General features: G+C 38.8%; 3 protein-coding genes across 3 annotated transcripts in view; 1 reads left to right on the forward strand and 2 right to left on the reverse strand.

Annotated features, from left to right (window-relative positions):
* The window catches only part of gnav1 (guanine nucleotide binding protein (G protein) alpha v1), a 43,644-nt gene extending 27,287 nt beyond the window's left edge, over positions 1 to 16,357 (forward strand). Inside the window, exons 5-9 of the mRNA XM_072462734.1 lie at positions 1,258 to 1,386; positions 10,302 to 10,431; positions 10,510 to 10,581; positions 13,603 to 13,690; positions 14,965 to 16,357. Coding sequence (XP_072318835.1) covers positions 1,258 to 1,386; positions 10,302 to 10,431; positions 10,510 to 10,581; positions 13,603 to 13,690; positions 14,965 to 15,155 — 610 coding nt within the window. The 3' untranslated portion in view covers positions 15,156 to 16,357. The remainder of the gene's footprint in view (positions 1 to 1,257; positions 1,387 to 10,301; positions 10,432 to 10,509; positions 10,582 to 13,602; positions 13,691 to 14,964) is intronic.
* On the reverse strand, positions 16,308 to 17,380 carry npb (neuropeptide B). The gene is made up of 2 exons (XM_072462735.1): positions 17,033 to 17,380; positions 16,308 to 16,703 (listed from the first exon to the last, which is right to left on the reverse strand). Exons 1-2 carry the CDS (start codon positions 17,291 to 17,293, stop codon positions 16,575 to 16,577), a joined length of 390 nt encoding a protein of 129 aa, XP_072318836.1. The 5' UTR covers positions 17,294 to 17,380; the 3' UTR covers positions 16,308 to 16,574.
* A 986-nt stretch (positions 17,381 to 18,366) lies between these two features.
* sgsh (N-sulfoglucosamine sulfohydrolase (sulfamidase)) lies at positions 18,367 to 23,578 on the reverse strand. Its single transcript, XM_072463425.1, has 9 exons — positions 23,337 to 23,578; positions 22,618 to 22,778; positions 21,860 to 21,965; positions 21,442 to 21,794; positions 20,771 to 20,852; positions 19,934 to 20,137; positions 19,194 to 19,360; positions 18,911 to 19,128; positions 18,367 to 18,686 (listed from the first exon to the last, which is right to left on the reverse strand). Exons 1-9 carry the CDS (start codon positions 23,416 to 23,418, stop codon positions 18,503 to 18,505), a joined length of 1,557 nt encoding a protein of 518 aa, XP_072319526.1. The 5' UTR covers positions 23,419 to 23,578; the 3' UTR covers positions 18,367 to 18,502.
* Positions 23,579 to 24,237: the final 659 nt, after the last annotated feature.

The following is a 24,237-nucleotide window of genomic DNA, read 5'->3' on the forward strand; positions in this document are numbered from 1 at the left end:
ATTGAAAGGTTGGTTTGTGTAAAATAAATAAGACAAAGAGCGTCTCCAGGAGGCCGTCTCTTCTCATCTTTGACCCCAGCGAGAGGCCTCTTCTCAGGGGTTATCCACACCGACAGCCCCCTGAATCCCACTGAGATCCAGGATTTGTCACTGTCACTTCCGCTTTCCTGGAAGAAAACGCACCAATCTGAGGTTGTATCCTCATGAGGACTCAGATACAGGTGCTGATAAAATATGAAAATTATGTGACATCACATGTAGCAAATCTTATTTTAATATAATTATTTTTTGTTGATTTCTTTGTGTGCTTCTTGGCTGATTTAATTTTTTTATTTGATTACATTCAAACTTTATTATTTCTTGCGCTTTACAACAGCAACAGCTAAACCAAAGTGCTTTCCATTATTACATTAAAATATTTTAAAAACAAGTTAAAAAAAAACTATACATAAGTTGTAGAAAAAGAGTTACATGAGTCATGTCACTAAAGACACTACACCTCTACACTTGGACCAGCTTCCTTGAATGAAGTCCTCACTAGGGTTGTCAAAAGTATCAAAAATCAGCCATTTATACTAAAGCAAGTATCAAGCTTGTACAATATTGATACAAAAAAATCATATTAACAGGACAAAATGTGACTTTTTTGGATGATTTTGAGTTTAATCAACACTAGAATAAGACCACAATGTTAAGTAAAGAAAGTACTGTTACTTTGTTAGTCTACGGGCTGTAAAACCTCGAACCAAAAGAGTGCATTTTAAATTATTAGTGTGGCATCAAATATCTTATCTTATCTTAAAAGTGGTATTTCGAATTGAGTATATTCCTTTGTATCAAAATTGAATTTGACATTTTAATATGGTGACAACACTAGTCCTCACAGGTTTACATTTCCCCTAAACCCGTCCTGTGTTGTATAAGCACAGGATTGTGGTGTAACTGTCCAAACGCCTTATTGAGGATGACTTTTGAGTAGGCCACTGTGGGTTCAGCGCGGCCCCAGACGTCACTGCGTGTTTCTCATCTCATTTGATTACTCCATCTGTAGTTAGTTGCTGTAATCTGTGTGCAAATGCTTAACCTTGTTAAGCCCGCTTCCCCACTGTTTGAATATTAATTTTGTCCCCTGGAGGACCCATCCTTATCACAAGTCACTCTGCATGACACGATATATACCACCAAATGCATCTTCTTTGATGTTGACTTCTTCTGCAGAGATTGAAACGTTTTTTCCCTTGTGCTTGTAAATTGCAGTTTCTTCGACAACATATGCCGAATAACCTCTCCAGATTACGTGCCAACAGAGACTGATGTGCTGCGCGTACGGCTGAGGACCACAGGAGTGATAGAGACGCAGTTCAAAGTCGAGCACCTTATTTTCAGGTAGATAATGCAGAGTTATTAGGACTCACACTGGAGAAAACCCGCTTTATTGCTTTGCCAAGTCAGTGTACGAAAGACCAAACTGATGTTATTGGTTAACTATTCACAGCTATCTCTTATATTATGCACCAGACAATGAGCTTCTGTTCGCACTTTTGATTTTTACACAATGTGGTAAACTTAACAGGCAAAATTTTATAAATACTCAGTGAATACTCAAATGTAAAATGTATTATGGATTTATTTATTTTTAAATCAAAGACAAATGTTATTGTTGTCACTGTTCCACAGTGGTATTAAACTGTGTTTTTATTGCAAATATGTAGATGATAGGTTTAATGCCATACTGTGGAACATTCCGGGCAAAGCAAGCAATAACGTCTTCAAAAAGACAAACTAGTTGTGTACTCTCCACCTGGAAAGTTTCTTTGTGCACCTTTAAAGTAATGGCTTGATTAGGTCAGGCAAGTAAAAGTAACAAAGTAATTGAAAGTATTTTTACAGAACAAGCAGAGATTAAAACTAATATATATAAATAATATAAATAATTATAAAGTTTACTTTAAAGTAATATGCACAGCTAAACAGAACTGTTTTGAGCCTAGATTTGAACATTGCCAGAGTAGAGGCCTGTCTCACATCTTCAGTAAGACCAGATTTTATCTCCATAAAACTGACACACAGATTCCCCATCTTTAGGAGAGACACAAGCAGAGCTGCTTAGCCACAGGAGCCAGTGCAGAGACCTGAGCACAGGACTAATGTGATCGTACTTCCTGCTTCTAGTCTGGATGTACTGCAGAATTATTATAATGAAAAGTCAGTGATGATGAACAAGAACATACCTAATCATGTGACTGTTTTGTTACCTGACCAGCCAGTCCCTCCCACATTCTGTTTTATAAAGTAGTCTGTCAAAACGTGTTGGGAATGGCTGCTCAGGCAAACTGTTTTGTAGCATTGTGAGATATGCCTTTAGAACTAGACCATCTAAATTCAGGTATCAGCACACTAGTTGTTATTGATCTCTGGGTGCCTCTAGGCCTATGACACAATAGATTTCAATCACATGTATATGATGTATTGTTTAATTAGGAACCACACATTTACTGACATTAGACAAATGGAAAAGATGACATTCGGACCTAATTGGAAAATGGACAAAGTTGACAAACTTTGGACTAGATGTGACTTTTAACCTTTTTTTTTGTTTTCATTTGCTCTCTGCTTAGTATATTTTGTTCTTTTTATATACATAACACTGAGTCAAGCCTGCACTGTGAAAAATACCAAGGAGCAGAATTGGTGCTACAGCACATCATATTCTGTTACCAAGCTGCGTCTCACTCCACGACAACAAGGTCCTGGGTTCAATTGCTGGGTTTTCTAGTTTTCCTCATCAACCTAAATGCTAACTTGCTGGAGCTCTTGCTGTTGGTTCTCCTGACCATGAACCTGTAGCTCGGGATCTGGACACATGTCTCTGGCGGCTGCTCTGGTTGTCCCATCATCATCACCTTGCAGTGTTCTCGCTGAGGGGTTTTAGCATGGCGGGGTGGGGTGATCTTAAAGTACCACGGCAGCACTCCTCGAGCGCCACCCACAGCGATCCCAATACCATATTAAGATCACTTCTCACCTGCACGGTTTGTCCCACCGCCATCCTTCAACCTCAGCCCAGCGAGAACACTGCCTTGTACTAAGGGGTCCATCACCTGTTTATGTCCACGATATTACTTTGCCTAGAATGTTACCCCGTATGGCTTTAAACTTGCCTATCGTGTACATGTTGGTGCATTTATTGCCCAAAAACACCTTGAAAAACATGCACTGTCAGTGGGATCGCCTCTCCACAGATCTGATTCAAAAACGGCCTGTAGGAACTTAATCAGTTTAATGTTGCACTGTACATTCTAATCCAAAGCATTAAAGGGGCTGTACCCGAGTTGTTTCATGTAATAAAGTAAAGTGTATTTTGCCCCAGTACAGACAGGCCTAGTGAGTGCTCTCTGCAAAACTCTTTCGCCGCTCTAAAATTTGTGTAAAGCCCTTATAATAAACTCATGAATAATTATGAGGCTCGGAAAGCAAAGAGTTTAAAACAAGACGGTGAACATCAAGTACAGCACCTTTTAAGACATGCAGGTGAAAAGTTACATAGTGCACCTTTAAACTTCATTTTATTTCCCGTAAGTGTTCAATATTCAAACGCCTGCAGCTCCTCTTTGACACTTTTATCAGTGTGAAGCGGGATCCGCCCGGTCTGCGGTGTGAGATGGTCCGAGGTCCTTCAATAAGTCGATATGAGTTGGTCCGGGCCTCACGCGGCTTTCGTGGGCAGCTCTTATCAGCGCTTCGACAGAGGGCTCAGGAGCTCGTGTCAAACCACCCTATACATCTGTGATCAATGAGGCTGTGTCACATAATACACCACACTTTATACGTCATGTCCAAAACACAGCCGGCCGTGACACTGAGGAAACACTCATGTGGATGAAACAACGAGGAGCTTTTGACTCTTGAATTCAAAAACTATTCTCAATGATGTGTATGTAAATATATATGACTTTGACCTGGGTTCAGGGGAAAGATCTCCTATTGAACTTCTGCTTTAAACTTTGAAAGGCAAAGTCTTTATCAATTGAACTACTGTCTGGACTTAGAGCTAGAAGTGTTTGCATTTACTGTTTACAGGGTAGAGCAGCCAAAATGTGTATTTAAGAGGAGCGCTACTTTAATGCAAGTGGGGGAATAATATTGTACTAATAGTGTATCTAACTGACTCTGAGACGTTACTTAAAAAACATTGATTGTATACATATTTATTTTAAAAACAGAAAAAGGGCAAAACAGAAAAAAAAGGTATAAATATATGATTTATCAAACAATGAGGAAAAGTGATGGGACTAAATATGTTTCTACTTTCACCCACTCCTTATCGAACATGTATTTATTTAATTATCATGGGTGTTATGAAATAATAAGGTTTGTTTTAGGTGCAAAATGTCAGAGGAGGAGACCACCTGAATGAGAACGTTGACTTCATTTGTTTTAACCTGATACTTATGATAAAGCTTGTTTAAAAAGAGATAGCTAAACTAAAATATTTAAAATAAGGATAATATTACTCAAGTAAAAAGTAGTAGTAAGAGTAAACAAGTCATAGGATAAACTATTGAGTATTGATTGTAAAAAGTTTAAAATGGGAGTCGTAAGATCTTAATATACACTGTTTGCAAAAGGTTCATAAGAACATAATAAAGACCATATTTTGTTTAGTGCAGGCTCTTATGCAGTGTGGCTGTCACTATGATGTGTACCTGAAGATTATCCCCGTCATCTTCTACAATAAAACCTGTGATATAATTGCTCGCAGAGCGATAAAATGCATTACATAAGAGTTTTATTAAATCTCTGCTGGTGCATAAACACTCTGATGGGAAACCGCCAGCTCTAGTCACTTTATGTCCCTAGAAGGGTTTGATTCATTGTCTCTGTATCAACAATAGTTATGCTCAAGGAAGTTTCTATGGGGAATCGTGTCAGTTGCAGATGAGCAGTGACTAATAAATAGGTCATTTTGTGCCTTTCATGAATAGAGTTCATTGCTCTCTTCCCCACAATGTTGTAGGACAGTGGGAAAAAACACTTACTGAACTTACACTTACTTAATAAGCCCCAATTTAGATTTAGATTTAGACCTGGTTTAGCCCCTTTTAATGGTTACTTATTGAGGGCTTTGTCCTTGATTAGGTTTTAGCTGGGATTTCTTTCAATCCAGTTAGTTGTGGTTTAGATCCTGGATTGGTCCTCTTTGTCTAACTTCTACTGACTTTCCAATAGGGATGTGGCAGAAGAATAATGTTGTGTTATTGTGTGAAAAAAGGGAGACAATAATCGTTCTTGCTATATTTTGTGTAATCGTCAGCAAATATAATCGCCATCATACCACCAGATTGGTCCGAAAAAAGCTACTTATATTATGATTTTTTTTCTTCAGCTTTGTTTTTTTTTTATTACTTGGAACAAAGTAGGACCAATGGAGAATACATTTTGACTCAAACTGGGCTAAAAGTAGGAACAAAACAGGGCAAGCGTGAACCCATTGTCAAAACACCAATTCTAGTCATCTCAATATCCAATCTTCAACATACTTTTTTTTTTGTCATATGTCATATTTTCAGCCCCAGCGTTGGTGTGTCAGGCATCACAGCTGTAGGTACAATGCTTTACTCTTTGATCATCTCCATTCTGTAAGCAATATTTAATTGGTTCTGGTTAATTAACTCATGTCTGACTTCTCTCTGCTGCCGCCTCTGGCGTGATCAAGAGCTTAGCATAATTTGGCATGTTTATTTAAAACTTGGAAAGCATTTTGATGGATTTTGAGCAGTAGATTTGTGTGTTTTCTGTCTTGTAGGAGCAAGTATCGAGTCAAATGCACCATTATCTGTGGCATTTAAAAATAAATTCTCCATCGGCAGTGTATCTGATAAAGGTTATTGTTTTATTGACGTAAACAGATTGCCCTGCTACAATGGAACGTCCTTGAGTTTTCTCATTTTAGACAACATCTGCAGCCAACACAAGTGCGCTTGACTTTTGACCATGACAACCAGCTGCCCTAGTTTAGATGCGGGTCACTCAGCAGCCTGCTTTATAATGGGTTATGTTTAAATTCTTCCATAGATATTGTATAGCTCCCATAAAATGTAAGGCATACATGGCTTTAGGGTTGTTTTTCTCTTTTGCATCTCAATTAGAGGCTATAGGCTATAAAATGTGACGCCCACCATTTTAAAGAAGGAAATACCAACAAAGCCATATGTCTTTATATGGGATTGGTCGCTAATTGATGGGTTGTGTTAAAATACATTAACGCTCTTGTGGATAATAGTGACATTGACACTGATTGTCTCTGTTGCCCCTCTGTTGTCGTCCGCTCTGATTAAATACGTTTTTGTTCACGATTGCGGCACAACCATTAGACGTGCTTGTAACACCTGAAATAAAAATTATACGTTTTTATTTTCTTTCAAATTTGTTGTTTGTTGTTCCCTGTCGCTCTGACATCCTGTTATTCATGCACTGCAGTGTCACCCGGTGTGGGCTGACTGAGTGGGAGCTGAGCTTTAGTCTGATGGGCCCTGACACAGCCCCACTTTGGAAAAACTCACTCATAAGTTTTACTATATGAGGCAAATAAAATGTGATGGCGTCGTCGTAGTGTCTAGTGGTTTACCTGTGTGGAGCTCTTCTGTGTATTCCAGGTTCATTGCTGGTAATCTTTCCTGAGTCACTTTTACTGAACGTCTAGGTTATGAGTCAATAAAATCTACAAAACAAAATACAATTGACACCCTTTGAACGTTTCTACAACAAACTTAAGGTCAAAGTCGCAATGAAGACAAAACACACTTTACTGATTTTATTTGCTCTCATGTGCTAGACAATTGACCCTCAGGGCAATAGGTTTTATTTATTCATCCTCCAAATCAAACTTTATGAATGATAATACAGTTAATGTGAGATAAACCGTCAGATCACAATAAGCACTTCACGTTTATGTTACCTTTGATTGTTATAGGTTATAATTGTATAATTTAGCTATTAAAATTGTCTTATTATAATTATAATTATTTTCTTGCTCTGAACAATGATTGTGCCCTGAATAAGTACAAATATCAATTAACCAATTGGACTTATTGTATTTAATAAAGATCAGTTCTCTGTTTTCAATTATAAAATATTAGTTTGTATTTTGGATCCAACTGATAATCTGGACATCCCATGGATAAACATTCTAATACAAGACTGAATAATTAGTCAGGTAAAGGACGTCTGATCTTGATATTCCTAATTTAAATATAATATAATTCTAATGTTGAACTATTACAGACATAATCCTTATTCTTTTCATATCTTCACATCTTAACGTTCATATCTCCACAAGCCTTTAACCATTGGCCCTTCCGCTGATGTGCCGCTGTAGCCGTGTTGTCTGCCTCTCTGTGTCTGTGCGGGTCGTCCCTGTTTGTTTGCCATTATCCTGATGTTGTTCCCGTACATGTGCCCGAGTAATGAAGCATCATCTCCACTAAACATGTCCTGCATGAGGCCCTTCATTTCCATGGAAAATTCCCATTGGAAATGTTAACAGCACCGTGTGTCGCCCTGCTGCCCTGCTCCTGCTCTCTCTGTGTCTGCGTTTCCACAAGTCCATTTCCTCTTTCAATAATTCCCCTTGTAGCCAGATGGACTCCGATGAAAGCCTGTGGTCGCCTGGAAAACAGGTGAAGTGAGACAAATCAATAGTGAATTTATTTTGCTGCTATTGTTGCTGTTGTGGAGAAATGACCTTTCGCCCTTTTTTTTTTTGGAGGAAACTGTTGAGATTGTCACAGTGAAAATTGAAATAGACACTTCAGAGATGGCGCTGCTCTTTGTGTGTTTTGAGTTTAAATCACATTTTGGTGAATATTTGACCTTATCCCAAACCAATAGAAAGTGTCATTGATTTGGGCCAGATTTACAGCCGGCTGTAGCATCAGTATGTGCGGTCATGCTGGACACTGCTGTATGTGAGATTCAATCACACTGTGACATGGGTCACAATAAAATCCCATATAACGTAAACACCCATGCGACGCTATATTCAGTCAGTAAAGTTTGGACATGGAGGAAAATGTTAATAATATCAGAATGCAAGGCCTTTTGGCTTTTGGTCATTTAGTCGACCAACATTTGTATCAATGGACTAATGGTGAAAAAAGTACTCATATTTGTTAAGTAAAAGTACAGATACAGGGGAAAAAGGTAAAGGTAAAAAGTATCACATAAAACTAACAATACTTTTTGGAGAAAAAAAATAAACGTATTTTACACAGATTATGATGAATATTAAAGTGTCAAATGTGGTGATCTTGATAAAGAGTTGTTTGGATGTTTCATCAAATGAAGCAACAGAAATAATTTAATTAAAGGTGGTATGGACGATTTTTTTCAGCACATGTTTTATCATATTTCCTCGTGGCGTGGATAAATCATTAGTCCTGCCACGTATCAATCATAAAACGCACCTACCGCTCACCTGCAGCCGCGTGCGGTTCGTCCTCACGTTTCCGCGTGTCTAAGCGCATGGATCTATCATAATATAGTTCCCTCAGTGTACGGGACAAAATGAAGACGGAGAAAGACAGTTCGAGCTGACGCAGAAGTGGACAGAAATCTACGGGAGACGAGAGATGCGATCCGTCGCGCTAATAAACAAACGCACGTGTGTGTTGTATTGGTCCGCACGGGGGAGTGCGCATGGGCACTTCCGCCTGCGTTCTCAAATCGCCGAAAAATCGTCCATACCGCCTTTAAGTCACACTCTTTAGGCAAGATATCACCATGACCATTTGAGGCGGTCTCAAACCTACAGAAAAGAACTTTACTCAGTCCAGTGAAAAAAGTACAGCTACTGCTCTCATGTAGTGAAGTAAAAGTGAAAAATATCTGATGTAAGATTTACTAAGTAAAGTACAGATACCTAAAAAGTACAGTACTTTTACTTGTACTTTATCTGTTTATTAGAGAATTTAGTGCATGGGACAAGACAAGATGAGATTTGGTATTTGTATGTCTTTATCTGTTTTGTGATTTTAATACAGTTTACTTTGTCTTTATACATATACAAATATATTGTTTCCTAGTACTTTTTTCTGGATAAATTGTTGTTTGAACTCCCGTGCAAACAAAACATATGAACTAAACAAAGATGTTAAAATCTTAGGCTTGATGGCTTATGAGCGAGGTTTGGCACCTAACATCACAGATCTGAGATTTAAAGTCTGGATAACAAAAGGAATGATTTTCTTTTGTAAAAAAGTTGTAAAAGAAAATTAAAATCTTGCTGAAATATGCTGAAAGAATCCTTAGGCATGAAAACTGAAATTAGGTCGACAGGCCTCTACACATTAATGTCTGAATAGATTCGTCCAAATGTTGGTCAATTTACCTTTTGGACCAGGTTTTTGTAGCATTTGGTACAGGACTGTCCTTGGTTCTGGAGGTGTCAGATTCAAGAGGTTCACAGTTCACACCTGTGTCAACCTCATCTTCTCTTTAACCTGCCTTAAATAGTCTGTGCAATGGATCAGATTGTCTGAATTTTACAATTCTTTCAAGGAAACAGATATTTGGAAGGGTATTGACAAAAAGCTATTGTCTCAATTTCCCCCCAATAACAATATTCAGCAGACTATGACAATCAAACAGAAATATTGAAACATGCCAAATGTCTAGGTATAAGAGAGAAATGTCAGGTACTGTACCATTAATTTGAAGGGGTTTTGTTTGTTTGTTTGTTTGTTTGTTTGTTTGTTTTCTTTCATCAGCTCTTTTTCATAATTAACTTGAACTGAGAAATATTCTTCTGATGTGCACAGTTACTCTGCCTCATGGCTAGAGCTTGGTATATTGTTTACAATTAAATAAAAATTAAAATGCTTCAAAAATACCTGATTAGAATACATACATTTTAAACTTGCAAATATGAGTAAACGGTGATATTTCTGTACATTAAGGATTATTTTACAACCTTTTCACATTTGTCTGATACTTAAATACATTTAAAGATACATTGTATATATTTTCCTATTATTATATGACTACTGTCATCCCCAGACATGACCTTTACTTCCACATGTATTTATCTCTTTGGCAGAGACAGTGCAGTCATACATAGCTACTAAACAATGCTTGTAGCCAGTGCGATGCATACAAAGTTCAAACATTCAAACGGTATAACATTTTTCCTCTTTTCCGATCAATAGATTTTAATAACAACATCAGCTCCACTTGCGCTGCATACTTGCCTGCAGATAAACCTTATTATTTGGTGATCACAGTTTGTGTCCGTCTCGGTGCAGGTTGTATGACGTGGGCGGGCAGAGGAACGAGAGGAGGAAGTGGATCAGTTGTTTCGAGGACGTTCGGGCCGTGCTGTTCGTGGTGTCTCTCAGTGGCTACGACATGAGTCTGGTGGAAGACGCCTCGATGGTACGCACACAGACGCAGCCAATCACAGCAAAGTAACTTATGCACTGATGTTCACGATATGGAGACGTGTCTTTGCAGAACCGGCTGCAGGAGAGCATGAAGCTGTTCTCCTCAATCTGCAACAATGTCTTCTTCCGCAGCACGTCCATGGTAAGGGCAACCTAAATAAAAATGAAATAAACTATGTGGACATCAGACTAATCCTAAGTAGTCCTGACCAAACCAACACACACAAGTACATTCACTATAGGGAATTATGTTTCTTTCATTTTCTGATTTTCTTTCTTCTTTGTTCTTCTTTGATTTGGACACAGTATCTCCAAAAATACAATTCTTAATGATTAAATAGTAATAGTTTGTGTGAGCTTTTTGTCCATCACAGCTTTAGATACAGGGTTTACAGCTCTTCAGCACTTCAGCAAAAGGTCTGACTGGAACGTGTTTGCTCCTGCTCAGGGGAAAATACGTTCCAGTCAGTTCTCAGTTCCTAGTTCCTACTCTGTGAACACTCATCAAATGGGGACTGAAACTTATAAGGAACTGAAAAAGATTCCGCAGTGTGAAAACCGCTATAGAGGGCTGGATCTATGCAGAGGACAAAATCCCCTACAGGGACATAAAGTGTGCTTTAATCAAAAAAGAGAATGAGCTATTTATCTTTGCCATCACCAGTGCCATCTCACTCCCAATTAAGATACACTTCCCAAACCGGCATGGAAACATCATAAACCACTCAATAATAATGAGATATAAATTGTCTCAATGCAATTAAACCACGTATTTATGGTTCTTCCTTGCAATGTTTTATGTATTTTTGTATCTCAGTCAAAAACAAAACTCTTTTTTTCCTAATACTGGACCTTTACCACCACCTATCCACCAACTTCAGACGCTCTATTAGAGGGACACATGAGAATGAGCCTAATTGTGAAGCGGAAGGCAAAGTTGTCTAAGGCAGTATGGATGTCTTTGATAACACTGACCTTAACCAGAATATTACCTGATTATAACTGTAACAAAACAGTCATGAGCAATTCAACAAACACTTTTAATGATCTTTATTTCTCTCCTCAGTTGAAAGGCTGATGCAACAGATGAATAGTTTTTCCACGCACTCGGATGCACCGAGTTTGGCCTTTTCCCTTTGTCTGCCACTCGTTCGGACCACAGAGTTGTAATTAGTTTGTGATTCGGAAAGGTGGCGTTTTCCTATCGCAGTTGTATAAATAAATAGCACTCAACTCTTAGTCAAAGCCCACTTTTCCGCAGTCAGCGTGTAATGGAGATGTCAGAGTCTGTTTGGGCGACATAGCTTTTCTCTTGATGTTTTCACCGTTTAAAATTGGGCGCCTACAGCGAAGGGGGTTTGTAAATAATGACAACAAGTCAAGTGTGAGAGCGGCAGATTTTAGATGAGCAAAACATGCATAAAATGTATACAGTGCATTTTTAGAATTTATTAAGTAATGTTTATTGAGATACTTTTGGAAATTACCTGTAAGCCATTTTGATTGTCACACCTCTTTTTTGTACAGTCTCGGAGCAACTATGGCAGCCCTGCGGGGACATGAACGTGTGAGCTTTGTAAACAAACACAGTAGCATGAGATACATTCATGAATGCGCTTTTGCTGTGCTCTTACTGTGGTTTTGTGCTAGGATTTCTGAAATGCCATTCTCAAATCTGCACAAACTATGTATGAGAATTACCTAAATGTTTTTATACACCGGTACATTGAATATTGTTTACATTTTCAGTTTATATCATTTTGAAATGTTTTGAAAAGCTTTTGGTGTCTATTTTTTATGAGAGAGAAAAATATGTGAAATATTATACATAGAAGTTAGAAGAACATACAAGCATCATCCGGATTTACTAATTGGTTAAAGAGGCTTATTATTTGAACCAAAAAGGTGTAGAGTATGACATGCCTATGCCCGAGTCTGCAAGCATATAATCATTTGTCACTTAAGAAAATGGTCTTGTACAAAAACCTATGACTAGCATAATGTGTACTTAAATGTAAGCTATAGTAGTTCATGGATTCTAAAATACAAAGGATCAAACTCTCTTGTGCCACTTTACCTTGTATGCTACGGTAAAAGTTTTGCATAGAGCATGATTCAGATGAAGTACCAGTGACGTGTTTATGTTTGGGTCTATGAAAGGGAGCAGTGCTAACATGGCTAACTGGCTCATTAGACAAAAGCGTTTCATTTATGTAGGAGTGAATTTGTAACCTTCACCTTAATTAGCTCTCCACAGTGACTGGTCAGTGATAATTACCTCTGTCCTCGTCCCAAACGCGATCCTCCTCACAGTTTATTACCGGAGGACTTTTATGAAGGAAAGAGTTAATGACAGTTTTAACGGGCTGACCACAGAGTAAATTTACTGGCACTGTGCAGAATCCAACTAGGTGTTGGTTTGACATTACTATGTTGTTTTATTTGTTTTAAAGTTGTATCTAGAACTAACTGAAAACCTGAACTAGGGATGATGTCACAATATACAGTTTTAGTGTTACGATTATTGTGAGAAAAAGCATCACAATTTAACAATTATTCATGATTACTGACAACATGACCATTACTGTTGTCTAAAACGTCACTATTCCTCACGTTTGTGACCAGCTTAACAAAAGCTTATTTTGTAATTTGACAAAATAAGGTTAATGTGTCAAAAACATTTGGACTATAGATAGATAGAAATTCAAAGACTAGTTATCACAATTAACTGGTCTTTTCTGAACCAATCAATCATTTTTCCCATAGACTTTTTAAATGTTCCAATTAAGTGTTTGAAAGGATGATTGAGGCTAACATGTGCAAACTTATGTCCCTCACAGTTGTTTCTCATCCGAAAACGTTAAAAATGAATGGGATGATTACAATAGAGCTGTATAACGTGGTATCGTTTTGGGACTGCAGCTGATGCATTAGACATTTACCGTGGCAAATTGATCTGCCGTTCTCACCTCGCACTAGTATTGATTTCCCCATTTAACTTAAATAAGCGACTACCACTGTGTCGTCATTTCAAACTCTGATTTATTGGTTTCATTGCATGGTTAGTTATTGCAGCGCTGCCTCGGGTCTGCATTGTCTGTCTGTTGTGATGGATGTTTTATTTGCACTCTTGACTGTAACATGTTTTCTCCTTTTATTGCAGATTTTATTCATGAACAAAATAGACCTGTTTCAAGACAAGATTTTACACTCGGCCCGACACCTGCGCCTGTATCTACCGCAATTCAAAGGTGGGCCTCTCACAAGCGTCTAATAAAACACTTCTGGACACTCGCTCAGGTGTGTCAGTGAATCCCGGCACTCAGCATTTTGATCCACCTCTGTAAAAGCCCCCTCCTGCTCCACAAAAATGTCATTACAAATGCTAAAAATCTTGAGACACGGGTCAGTTCAGAGAGTGTCCATATCACATTGATGCAAAATATGATGAATTGCCTGATATGACTGTGACGCCCAGCAGAACGTATCAGAATAATAAATGTCACGATGTCAAATGTTATGATTGTCGTGAGGAGAAACACCTCGATTTTGTACTCACCGAACTGCTCATTTTTCTTTCATTCACACTGTTTAAAAGATATCCATTCTTCATTAAGTTTCTGAATGATAAAATAAAGTTAATGTGACATACAGCCAGATAAAAAGTACTTTACATTTAGGTTATGTATTTTTACCTTTTTTATATTTCTAAATTTTCTCACAATCATTTTTATTGTTTTTACATTAGGACCTGAATCCTTTTGATGAGCGATTAAACAAATAACCTTGATATCCTTAATTAGAATATTCAATTGTGAGTTTTGCTGATCGATAACACAGCGTCCTTCATTCACTTTGTTGCCATTGAAGAGATTGGCACTATTATGGCAAAGGGACTTCCTGTCATTAGTATTTTAGCCTATATTAGGAATTGCCCGTGCTGTATGAAGTAGACCAACATTCATTGGTACTAATACATAAATAAATTGAATACTTTTGCTTTTTACCTATCTGTTGTCATATTATTCACAAATACGACTGCTTGGTCTAATCACTGATCCCTAAAGGTGATGTGGAAGTCAGTTTTGGATTTGGGAGCTTGGTTGGTCTGAGGAAAAAAGGTTTGGAACTCAAAAATGATATGAATTTTGTTTATTGGTGGCTGAGTGGTTAGCGTTCTCGCCTCTCAGCCTCAGGAACATCCCGGGATTGATTAGATTACGGAATGGGGCCTGTCTGAGTGCAGTTTGCATGTTCTCCCTGTGTCTGCATACGTCTTCTCTGCTGGTCAGGTTGGTTCACTGTAGTTTTGTGCAAAGTGACCGAGCGCACAGTTGAATGTCCGACAATTAAAGACCTTAACTGAATAAAGTTACAAAATATAACATTCTTAATAAGCAGCTCCAGACCGCAGGATCATTGCCATCTAACTTCTAATCTAATTTGTTAGCGCTCTGGAAACGCAAATGGCAAAACTTGAGCCATGTTTCTTGTAGCTTATGTTTGTATTTTTATGTTTCTCCAGGTGCAGATTGTGACGTGGACGCAGCCGCTCGGTTCATCGCCGCCACCTTCGTCTCGCTCAGTAAAACGCCAGACAAACTCATCTACCATCACTTCACCACGGCAACGGACACCTCCAACATCCAGGTGGTGTTCCAGGTCGTCCTGGACACCATCGTCAAGGAGAACCTGGAGGCAGTGTCACTGTTGTAACTTCTGCAAAAAGACAGCCAGAAATGTTTGTACTGACTACGCTTGAACTCTAAAGACTTGTGGAAAACAAGAACAACTGAACTACAAGTGGATTTTTTTTACAAATGAGAATGAATGAATATAATAAATGTGTGTATTTAAGTAGGTGTTTCCTAATTAAAGAGTTAACAATTACAAGTTCATTCTAAAATCAGCAAGAAACAAAAACTAGCACACATTTTAATGGCATTAAATGCAGTGCAGCTCTAGAGTGAAAATGATCAAGCGAAACAGGGCACTGAGTCGTGCCGTACAGTGTGAACAACCATATTTAGACCAACCATTTTTGGAGTCACTCTATGGATATTTCTTTTCAGAATAGTGTCCTACACTAATACTGGCTTGTGTCTTCCATATTTTACTAACCTTTATTTAACCAGGTAAAAACATATTGAGATTGACCCCTCTTTTTCAAGGGTGACCTGGGGCAAAGTGAAATTTTCACTTTATACATAGTATTTTTACATCTTTGGAATTTAACTACTAAAATTAGGTAACTTAAATGTTTTTCTTTGTTTGTCCCATTATTATTTAACCTGTAAACCTGTGACTTTGAGTAGGGACTAAAGCTACAAAGGGTATTACTGTATAGGCCATATGTTTCTCCCTGTCCTCCCGGGTATGTGTGGGCAGGATTCAGAGGAAGTCCAGATTTACTGCATGTCCTGTTTTGTGTGGGGCCGGTCATGCATACAGCCTTGCGTTTTCCTCTCATCTATCACGATGTCAGCCCTGAGCTCCTGCATCACCTCCTTCTAATGAACCGATCATCGATGTAAAAGCACTACAGTTAATATTTACTCTCACTTCAGCCTCAAACACCACGTGTCATGTGCGGGACGGGCCACTGTTGAGGGTAGAGATGGAGGCTTCATGTGACTCCATCTATCTCATCGAAAATGCAAATGAGGCAACAATGTTTTTGGAGTTCTTGCTTGATTATGTCGGGGGGAAAACATTTCTATGTGATACAAACAAATGTGAAAATATGAAAAGGAGGGAATTCAATGAACTGCCTTAAGGATTGCATTTGTAGATGTAGAGTATAATGTGTTAAAGCAATGGTTCTATCTTACATTTCAGGCATTTCCCAAAAACAAACAAAAGACAAGGTTTGGATGTTTGTTTGTTTTAATAAATAAAATAAATAAACATAAACTGCACTGCAGTAGACCCTTTGAACATTTAATAAGACAGTGACAGAACAAGTACATGTCAGACAAACAAAAATAAAGTCCTCTGAGACAAACTTAAAGGCTTTTTGTCTTTTCTAACAAGTTTGCTCAGTTTCTACCCAACCACGCGAAATATGTTTTTAAATGGTCCATCAGTGAATGATCCCTCCATCTGAACCCCTTTTGACCAGGGCCGGGTCCAGACTCAGGCGGACAGACAGTCCAGAGAGTCCAGCGTCAGGAACACGTCGGCTTTGCACTGGAACGTGCCCGTGCCGTCCCGCAGCAGCTCACAGCTCTTCAGGTTCGGGGAGATGTCTTTTACACAAATGGCCTGTCAGAGAAAATAGATTTACAATTAACTCTACACCTGTGATTTACTCCTGTGTTCTAAACTCTAGTCTACAAAACACGTGATTAATTTAATACAATTCATTTTTCAGAATGAATCAAAAATAACTATATATAGGCCTAACATTTTGCCAAAATGTTGGTGACACTGCTCCTTCTCTGTTCAGTAAGCGGCACAGGAATTGCACATATTTATAAGTCGCAACTAAAATCACGCGTGCCAACTTTTAACTAATTTACATCTTCTGATAAACTCAAATGAGGACTCAGTTAAGAGCCGTCTAACTCCGTCTGGATGTGACTTGGACTCACCATGTTCTTGAGGATGGAGATCTGCCTGTTGGTGTCCGGGATCACGTTGTTTCCCACTGTCTCGTCGCCCTCCACGAGCTCCTCGGACTCGGCCCTCCGGACATACGGTGACCTCCTGATGCCGGACAGCAGCCCCGAGGCGCGTCCCACAGAGTAGTAGCTCGGCCCGGTGGACTGCTTGTACCAGGCTTCTACGGGATGGACCGAGATGAGCAGAGACACGCTCACGCACACCACCGCGAGCCGCACGGACCGCTCCATTTCTCTGTCACTTTTCACGAGGGCGAGGATGCGCTGTTGTCCTTTTCTCCGCTCTCTTCTTGCACTTTGCAGGTTTGCTGGAGGCTTTGGGAAACTTTGTGCGGTTTATATAGGCTGATGAGTGCCACGCACGCCACTGTGACCCTGGACGTTCGTCAAATCAAAAGTTAGGTGGGCGGATGATGGTCGGTGGGGGGAAAAGACCAATCTAAATTGATCTGTTTGTGATGGGGTAAAGCGCTCGTGCCAGTGCGTGCGTGCGTGGGGGGGGGGGGGGGGGGGGGGGGGGAGCAGTGACACGCAGAGTCACATGAGACACGGCCACGGTGCATTTACAACAGCTAATGCAACATTTATAATAACTGGTAGAACAAGGCCTATACATTTCGGCTGTAATAACGCTGGTCAGTGCTATTATTATTTAATTGAATACAGATGTATTAAACGAAGAAGTCCTGTAAATTGATCACTATCATCATGCAACCTGTAGCTACTTGTTTCCCCACAGCCTCACTTGCATGCACTCTTTATAATAAAAAAAAAAAATTCTGGTTAAATTTGTTTAAAAGAGTGCAACAAGCCCTTCTTCTGGGGTCATTGATTCATCTTAGTATAATTAAATTGCCACTAAACCCTCACTATGACTTTTGATTATCTCCAACAGTAATCAATTCAGCCAAAAATGTGTAGGTCTACTACAGAACAGGTTCAGCCAAAGATTTAGTCTGTGAAGATTAGAAGTAAAAGTTGAGCTGATCAATAAAGATCAATGATGACGCCATTACTTCAAATTGAGACAGATTAAGAACACAGTTCTACATGAATTACTTCTGTTGAATCTCACTTCAAAGACTCACATGTGGAACAACTGCTTTTATCAATAAAAGCCTTATCCCTAATTGATTTACTGACCCTCTGGTCACATATTGTAAACTGTTTAAGCAGAACATGCACTTCTCAAATACAATAGAAACAAAAACACACAGTTCTCTTATAGCCAGTAACAGTTTTTCTATGAAAATAATTATTGGGGCCTGGAAAAACATGTATTGTATAGAAATGGATTAAAAAGATCAAATCAAGACATTTGTTTATTCAACCAACAAAGAAAGCACTTGGGTAAAAAAAATACAAGAGTGAAAGTTAATTTGTCCCATAAAAACAAAAGTGTAAACACACTTAAGGTAATTCTGGTTCCATAACAGTCCATTAGAGCCCATTGTGGAGTGGTCTGCAGTGAGGCTCAAGCTTCTCCTCCAGGACATAGTCTGGTCCACAGACCCAGGGGTCTCCCGTTGCCCACTGCCACTTCAGCAGCCTCTGCCTCAGGCTTTCCAGCACAGCTCTGTATGAGACATCGGGCGCCAGGTTCCTTATCTCCAGAGGGTCAGACCTGCAATAAACAATATCAGACAAATCTTAACTTTGTTTTTCAGTTTGTATTTGACAGTGACAGAGATAATATAGAGAAAAGCAAGGATAGGACCAGGTACAACTACGCAGGGACTCAAACTATTCTGTATCAATATCATCTTCATTAATTTGAGCCATTTTGCTGGCTCTCCAAACCTGTGCATAAGACTTAAGCCCAGTTTAGAGCACAGACAGTGGTCAGACCTGGTGTCGTACAGCTCCCAGCGCTCTCTGTAGTAATACTGCTGTAGAGTTTTGAACCAGTGTGTGGTCACTCCAGCCTGCGTCCGGTTTAGGATGTCCTGGAAAGTGGGGGATACGTAGAAGTCTTGATCAATGGGGAAAGGCATGCGATAGTGGAGGTTGTGAAGAAGGTGGAACGCCCCCTGGTGGACAGAGCGCATTGGATAAAACATAGTCACCTGAAAAAGAAAAAACAAGTGAATGATACAAGTCTGATTTTGTTAATGTATTATGTATCACATACTTCATGGAGGGACTGACTGGCGAACACCGTGTCCCAGGTGCTGGGCTCTTTGTCCAGAGCTGGGAGGAGAGAGCGTCCCGTGAGGTGGACTGGAGCAGAGGGGCTGCTGGGCAGACTGTAGGACGGGTATGAGACAGAAAACCAGTCCAGTACAGTGGGCGTGATATCTGCAGAGAAAACATACCGTATATGGGATATTAATTTGAGAGTAGCTTCTTTGCTATTATATTGCCCAGATACATATAACGTATAGATAATGAAGTGACGGATTAGTATTTGAGCACAAAATAGACAAATTTACCAATTTATCAAAGTTGCATTTCCTTTATTATTTATTAATCATTGCCATTCTTTATGTGGACACAGTTTATTAATAGATATCTAAGCATTATTTTATTTGTATTATATTTAAATAGCTTTGTATCCCAACACTTTTGTCCAATTCAAAAGGAATTTACAATTAAACCTGCTGCCTGAAAATGGCCGTGGCTGCAGAGCCGCGGCGCGGTCAAATAGCCCAGCAGTTTCAGGAGCCGCGGCACGGCTATATAGCCTCATGGCTAACCCTAACCCTGACCCTAACCCTAACCCGGCGTGGTCTAAACCGGCGCGGTCAAATAGCCCAGCAGTTTCAGGAGCCGCGGCCAAAATTGCATGGGTTTTTTGCGCAGCGGCTCTGTAGATACTCCCCCTGAAAATAGCAGGACAGATACAGTTTATCTTTCACTTCTGCCTCTTACCCAGCAGGCTTACGTAGGCCGCACTGCTCTGCCCCCATCGCTCCCTGTGCTCTGGAGATGACACCATCATAGGTTCTGCCATCCCGGACCAGTACAGGTTAGTCCTTCCATTTGGGAAAGGGATTCCATTATCTGAACTGTAGATAATCAGAGTGTCGTTGTCATAACCAGCTTCTCTGAGCTCCTGGAGAACAAGACCAATGCCTGCAAATGGGAATAATGTGGGAATTAATTAATTTACATTATATATATATATATATATATATATATATATATGTGTGTAAGTTTTAATTTTTATCAAAAGCATACAAAGACAAAAGTACATATCAAGGTCAAGGGTTACATGGTTGAAATCTTAGTTGACAAACATTTTTCATTACTAAATCTTTTATTAAGCTTTTATAAAGCATTTATAAGGTTTTATATGGACAATACCAGAGAGGAGATAGCAAGGAGTGAGTTAGCTGGAGTTTTTGGAGTGACTGGAAAGGTTATTCTACTATGTACATATCATGCTGTTTTTGTATAAAGTGTTCAATGTTTGTTTTGTCTGTGTTGCACCGAACCACCAGGACAAGTTGCTATCTTTGTGAATTTTTGTTCATCGACAAATGGCAATAAACCCTTTTCTGATTCTGATTATGACTTTTCACTAGAGACAATGCTATTTACAACCTTTTGCAAATGCAAATTTTAGTCAATTGATGCACAGGGCTAAGAAGTTCTTTAGTTGACTGCAGCCCTAGAATTTATATTTGATTTATAAAACATATTAAACATACAGTAGATGACCCCGTGACAACATTCAAAACTGTGAAAAGTGCATTATTACTCTACCCTGGTCAAGCCGGCTCACTGTGGTGTACTGAGCTGCTAAGTCGGCTCGAGCTGCAGGAGTGTCTGGTACAAAAGGAGGAACCTGTGAAGAAAGACCATGTGAATAATGCTGCAGTTACAATATATTACAGACTTTTAAAAGACCAGCAATTTATTTGAGAAGATAATGAACAAACCAGCCAGTACATATGTAGAATAGATTTTCTTTCCATAGTGGGTGGGAAATATTAGTCGGCAAAAAAGTTGACAAGCAGTATGGGGATTTTATTATTTATAAGTAGGGTAGGATGATTTTGGGAAAGTGAAATATAAATCTTACAAATAAATAATTACACAATCACACATTAGTGTCCCAGAACAGTCTACAACTGAACTATTCTGAACTGAATAAGGGATTTTAATAATTATAATAACACCCTATGGGGAAAGGATATTTTGCTCTTTGCTCAGTACATTAATTATCTAAAATGATAGCCTTCTATCAACAACTAGTATTGAAACTAGATACTCATTTGAACAAGTACTGATACTAAAAATAAATCACAAAGAGGACAAAATTTGAATTATTTTGAGTTTCATCAGAGTATCAATCTCAAATTGGTGAAATAGTTAAAGCTGGTTCAAACTAAATGTTTTACCTGATGAACAGCATCAGAATCAGAACCACTTGCCTTGACTTGATCTGGTGTGTAGTATTGAGGTGTCCAGTCCGGGATCCTGCCCATCCCCTTCTCTCCATTTCCAAATTTCTCACAGAACGCTCCATACTGAGGCTGCGAGTGTCCACATCTGTGCGTGTCGTGAAAAGCCACATAGAGAAAAAATGGCTTGTTGGGTTCTTGTCCACTTTTTCCATTGTTCCTCTTTTGTTCTTCCTCTTTATGCGTCTGGAAAAACTTTCGCACCAAGAGTTTGATTCGAGTGATGTTCCTTCCAACTTGAAGCACAGAGTTGTTCTCCTCTGTATAGGCGAAATCAAAGGGGTAGACGGACCCTGGTCCAACATGCTTCTTACCTATTATACCTGTACAAAGTGGACAACCAGTTAGCTTTTAGTTTGTTTTATTGAGACTGAAATAAAACTTTTACCTGTATGTACATTAGCTTTACTAAGAAGCAGGGGCAGACTTTGCACTCCATCAAACGAGTTGAAATGGTGGACTCCCTGATGAAGGCCGTACATGCCATTCTGGTGCTAAAGAACAGGGGGGAAAACATTCATATTGGGGGTTAAAGGTAAACTCAATACGTTTTAAAAATCGGAATGACTATTGTGTTGATCCATTTACAAAATATCTAAAAAGCCAGATTTTATTTCATTTATTGGAAAAAAAAATGATGAAAGATCTAAGGAGCTGTATTTATACAATCCTGGTGTTTCCTTGTCAATTTGGTATTATCGTGGACTATAATAATCAGCTTGAATTTGTTTTGAGCTAAACTGTAAAACTTTCCCATTCAAGAAGCCATGGCATATGTCCCAGAGAATCAAGTCATATTATTGAGATCAATAGTGGCAATAAAGTATGCACTGTTTTGTTGTGCAGCAGCTCAAGAAACAGAAAGACCATGATCCTTTGCATAATTTTGGTGTGTACATGAGAAAAAAAACATGCAATGTAAAAGTGCAATGTAACAAACATACATTGCACTTTTATTGCTTATTTTTTTTGTAGTATTTTCAAAGGAAAATTAATTATTTCTACAATTCTATTAACCACTCCACAAATCAAAATAAATAATGTACGATGAAATTAATATAATATAATATATATTGTGAAAAGCATGCTTGTTTATTGTCATTTCTATAGGTTAATAATAGTTATGTATAGCTCAAGGAGAGTTACTTGTGGGAGCCCAGTTAGGATGGAGGAGCGGCTGGGCGAGCAGCTGCTGACCGAGGTGAAGGCGTTCTGGAAGACGAGGCTGCGTTTGGCCAAAGAGCGCAGGTTTGGCGTGTGCACCACAGAATTATTATACACTTCCGTCTCAAAACCGGCATCGTCAGCTGCAAAAGACCCAGATCTTGATCACTGGTAATTGTGGTTAGCGTTTTGACTAGATTATGGTTTTGTAATAGACTATGACAGATAATATATATCAAAATCAAGATAAATACTATTGAAATAGATCCTGATAAGACATAAATGTACACACTAATTAGGGCTACTTGACTATTGAATTGTTATTACTGATTACTGAATTATGCAAATATTGTTTCTGTATTGCCAGGTATTCACATGATTTATTTTATCATTTTTTTATTATCATTTATAAGTAATATTTTGTGATTCATGTAAAACCCAACGTACATCAGCACCTATATCACCACACATCCCTTAATACGTACAGCTTATCATTTGCAAAAAAGCTCAATGACTCATTTTACCAGGCTGTTACATAAAGTGGGTTAAATTTGGGTCTAAAAGTAAAAATCACTATCAACAAAGTGGTTAGATAAACTTAATGCACCTAAAATGTGCTAAAATGTTCTTTAATTGACTGATTTTACTGTCAGGCGCGTGTGTGTAGCTTTATGTGACATTACAGTGCAATAATCACTCACCGATTATAAGAAGTACATTTCTCTTCTTGGTTTGCGCAGTGCAAAGTAAAATCAGAGAGAGAAACAGTAAATGGAGAAGCATGTTCTGAATGTGGGTAAAAAGCTATCTGCGATTCACACTGAACATATTATTTCACCAAACGTAATCATTAAGTTTCTCCGGTCAATAATTATGTAGAAGAAATGTAAATCAATCTGCTATAAAGCAACCTAAACATGACTTCCAGCTTACTTCCGCAAACACCACTACTCCCGCCCACTTTCAGTCATATGACTAAGGTCACGTGGTCGGCCAACAGCAGCAGGAGAGCGTTGTACACTTTAGTGGTTTTCGGATGAGGGGAACTTGAAAAAAGGATCCGAAAATCACTGCCAAAAATGCTCACTCAGAGGACACTGGGCACGGTAACATAACGTCTATGTTTATTCTGAAAACGCGTCTAGTTTATGTTGCTTGTTTCATGTTTGCAAGTATTTATAATGAACTGTTATACATTTTTCTTTCATAATTACAATTGTGCGCCAGACAGCTTCTTTTAAAGTTGTAGGCTTCTCATTGACTTGTCATAGCCAAGGCACAAGTAGGATTTGAAATATGTTTAGACTAATTTTCACTATATAGTCGTTAGTCAGCAAATACAAGGTTTAATAACAAGAATTTAAATGGTTTTGTTGACTCTGTCGTTTTAATATGTTGCAAGATCACTACAGTATTATTCAGGGATGCTTCACAACAAACATGTCAGACCAGAATAGCCGCTTTTTGACTTGTGACTTGACAGGAAACATGCTTTCAGCTGTAGGTGTCCGGACATCTTCTCCTGATTGTTTATCTATCAGACTTGAACTTGGAAGATGCTGGTGGAAAACATAGCAGCAATACCTTGTGGAAGATGTGGTA

This window comes from Eucyclogobius newberryi, unplaced genomic scaffold (assembly GCF_026437365.1).
Source record: "Eucyclogobius newberryi isolate DKJ021-1_F unplaced genomic scaffold, fEucNew1.0.hap1 SCAF_4, whole genome shotgun sequence".
In the NCBI taxonomy this organism is placed as follows: domain Eukaryota; kingdom Metazoa; phylum Chordata; class Actinopteri; order Gobiiformes; family Gobiidae; genus Eucyclogobius; species Eucyclogobius newberryi.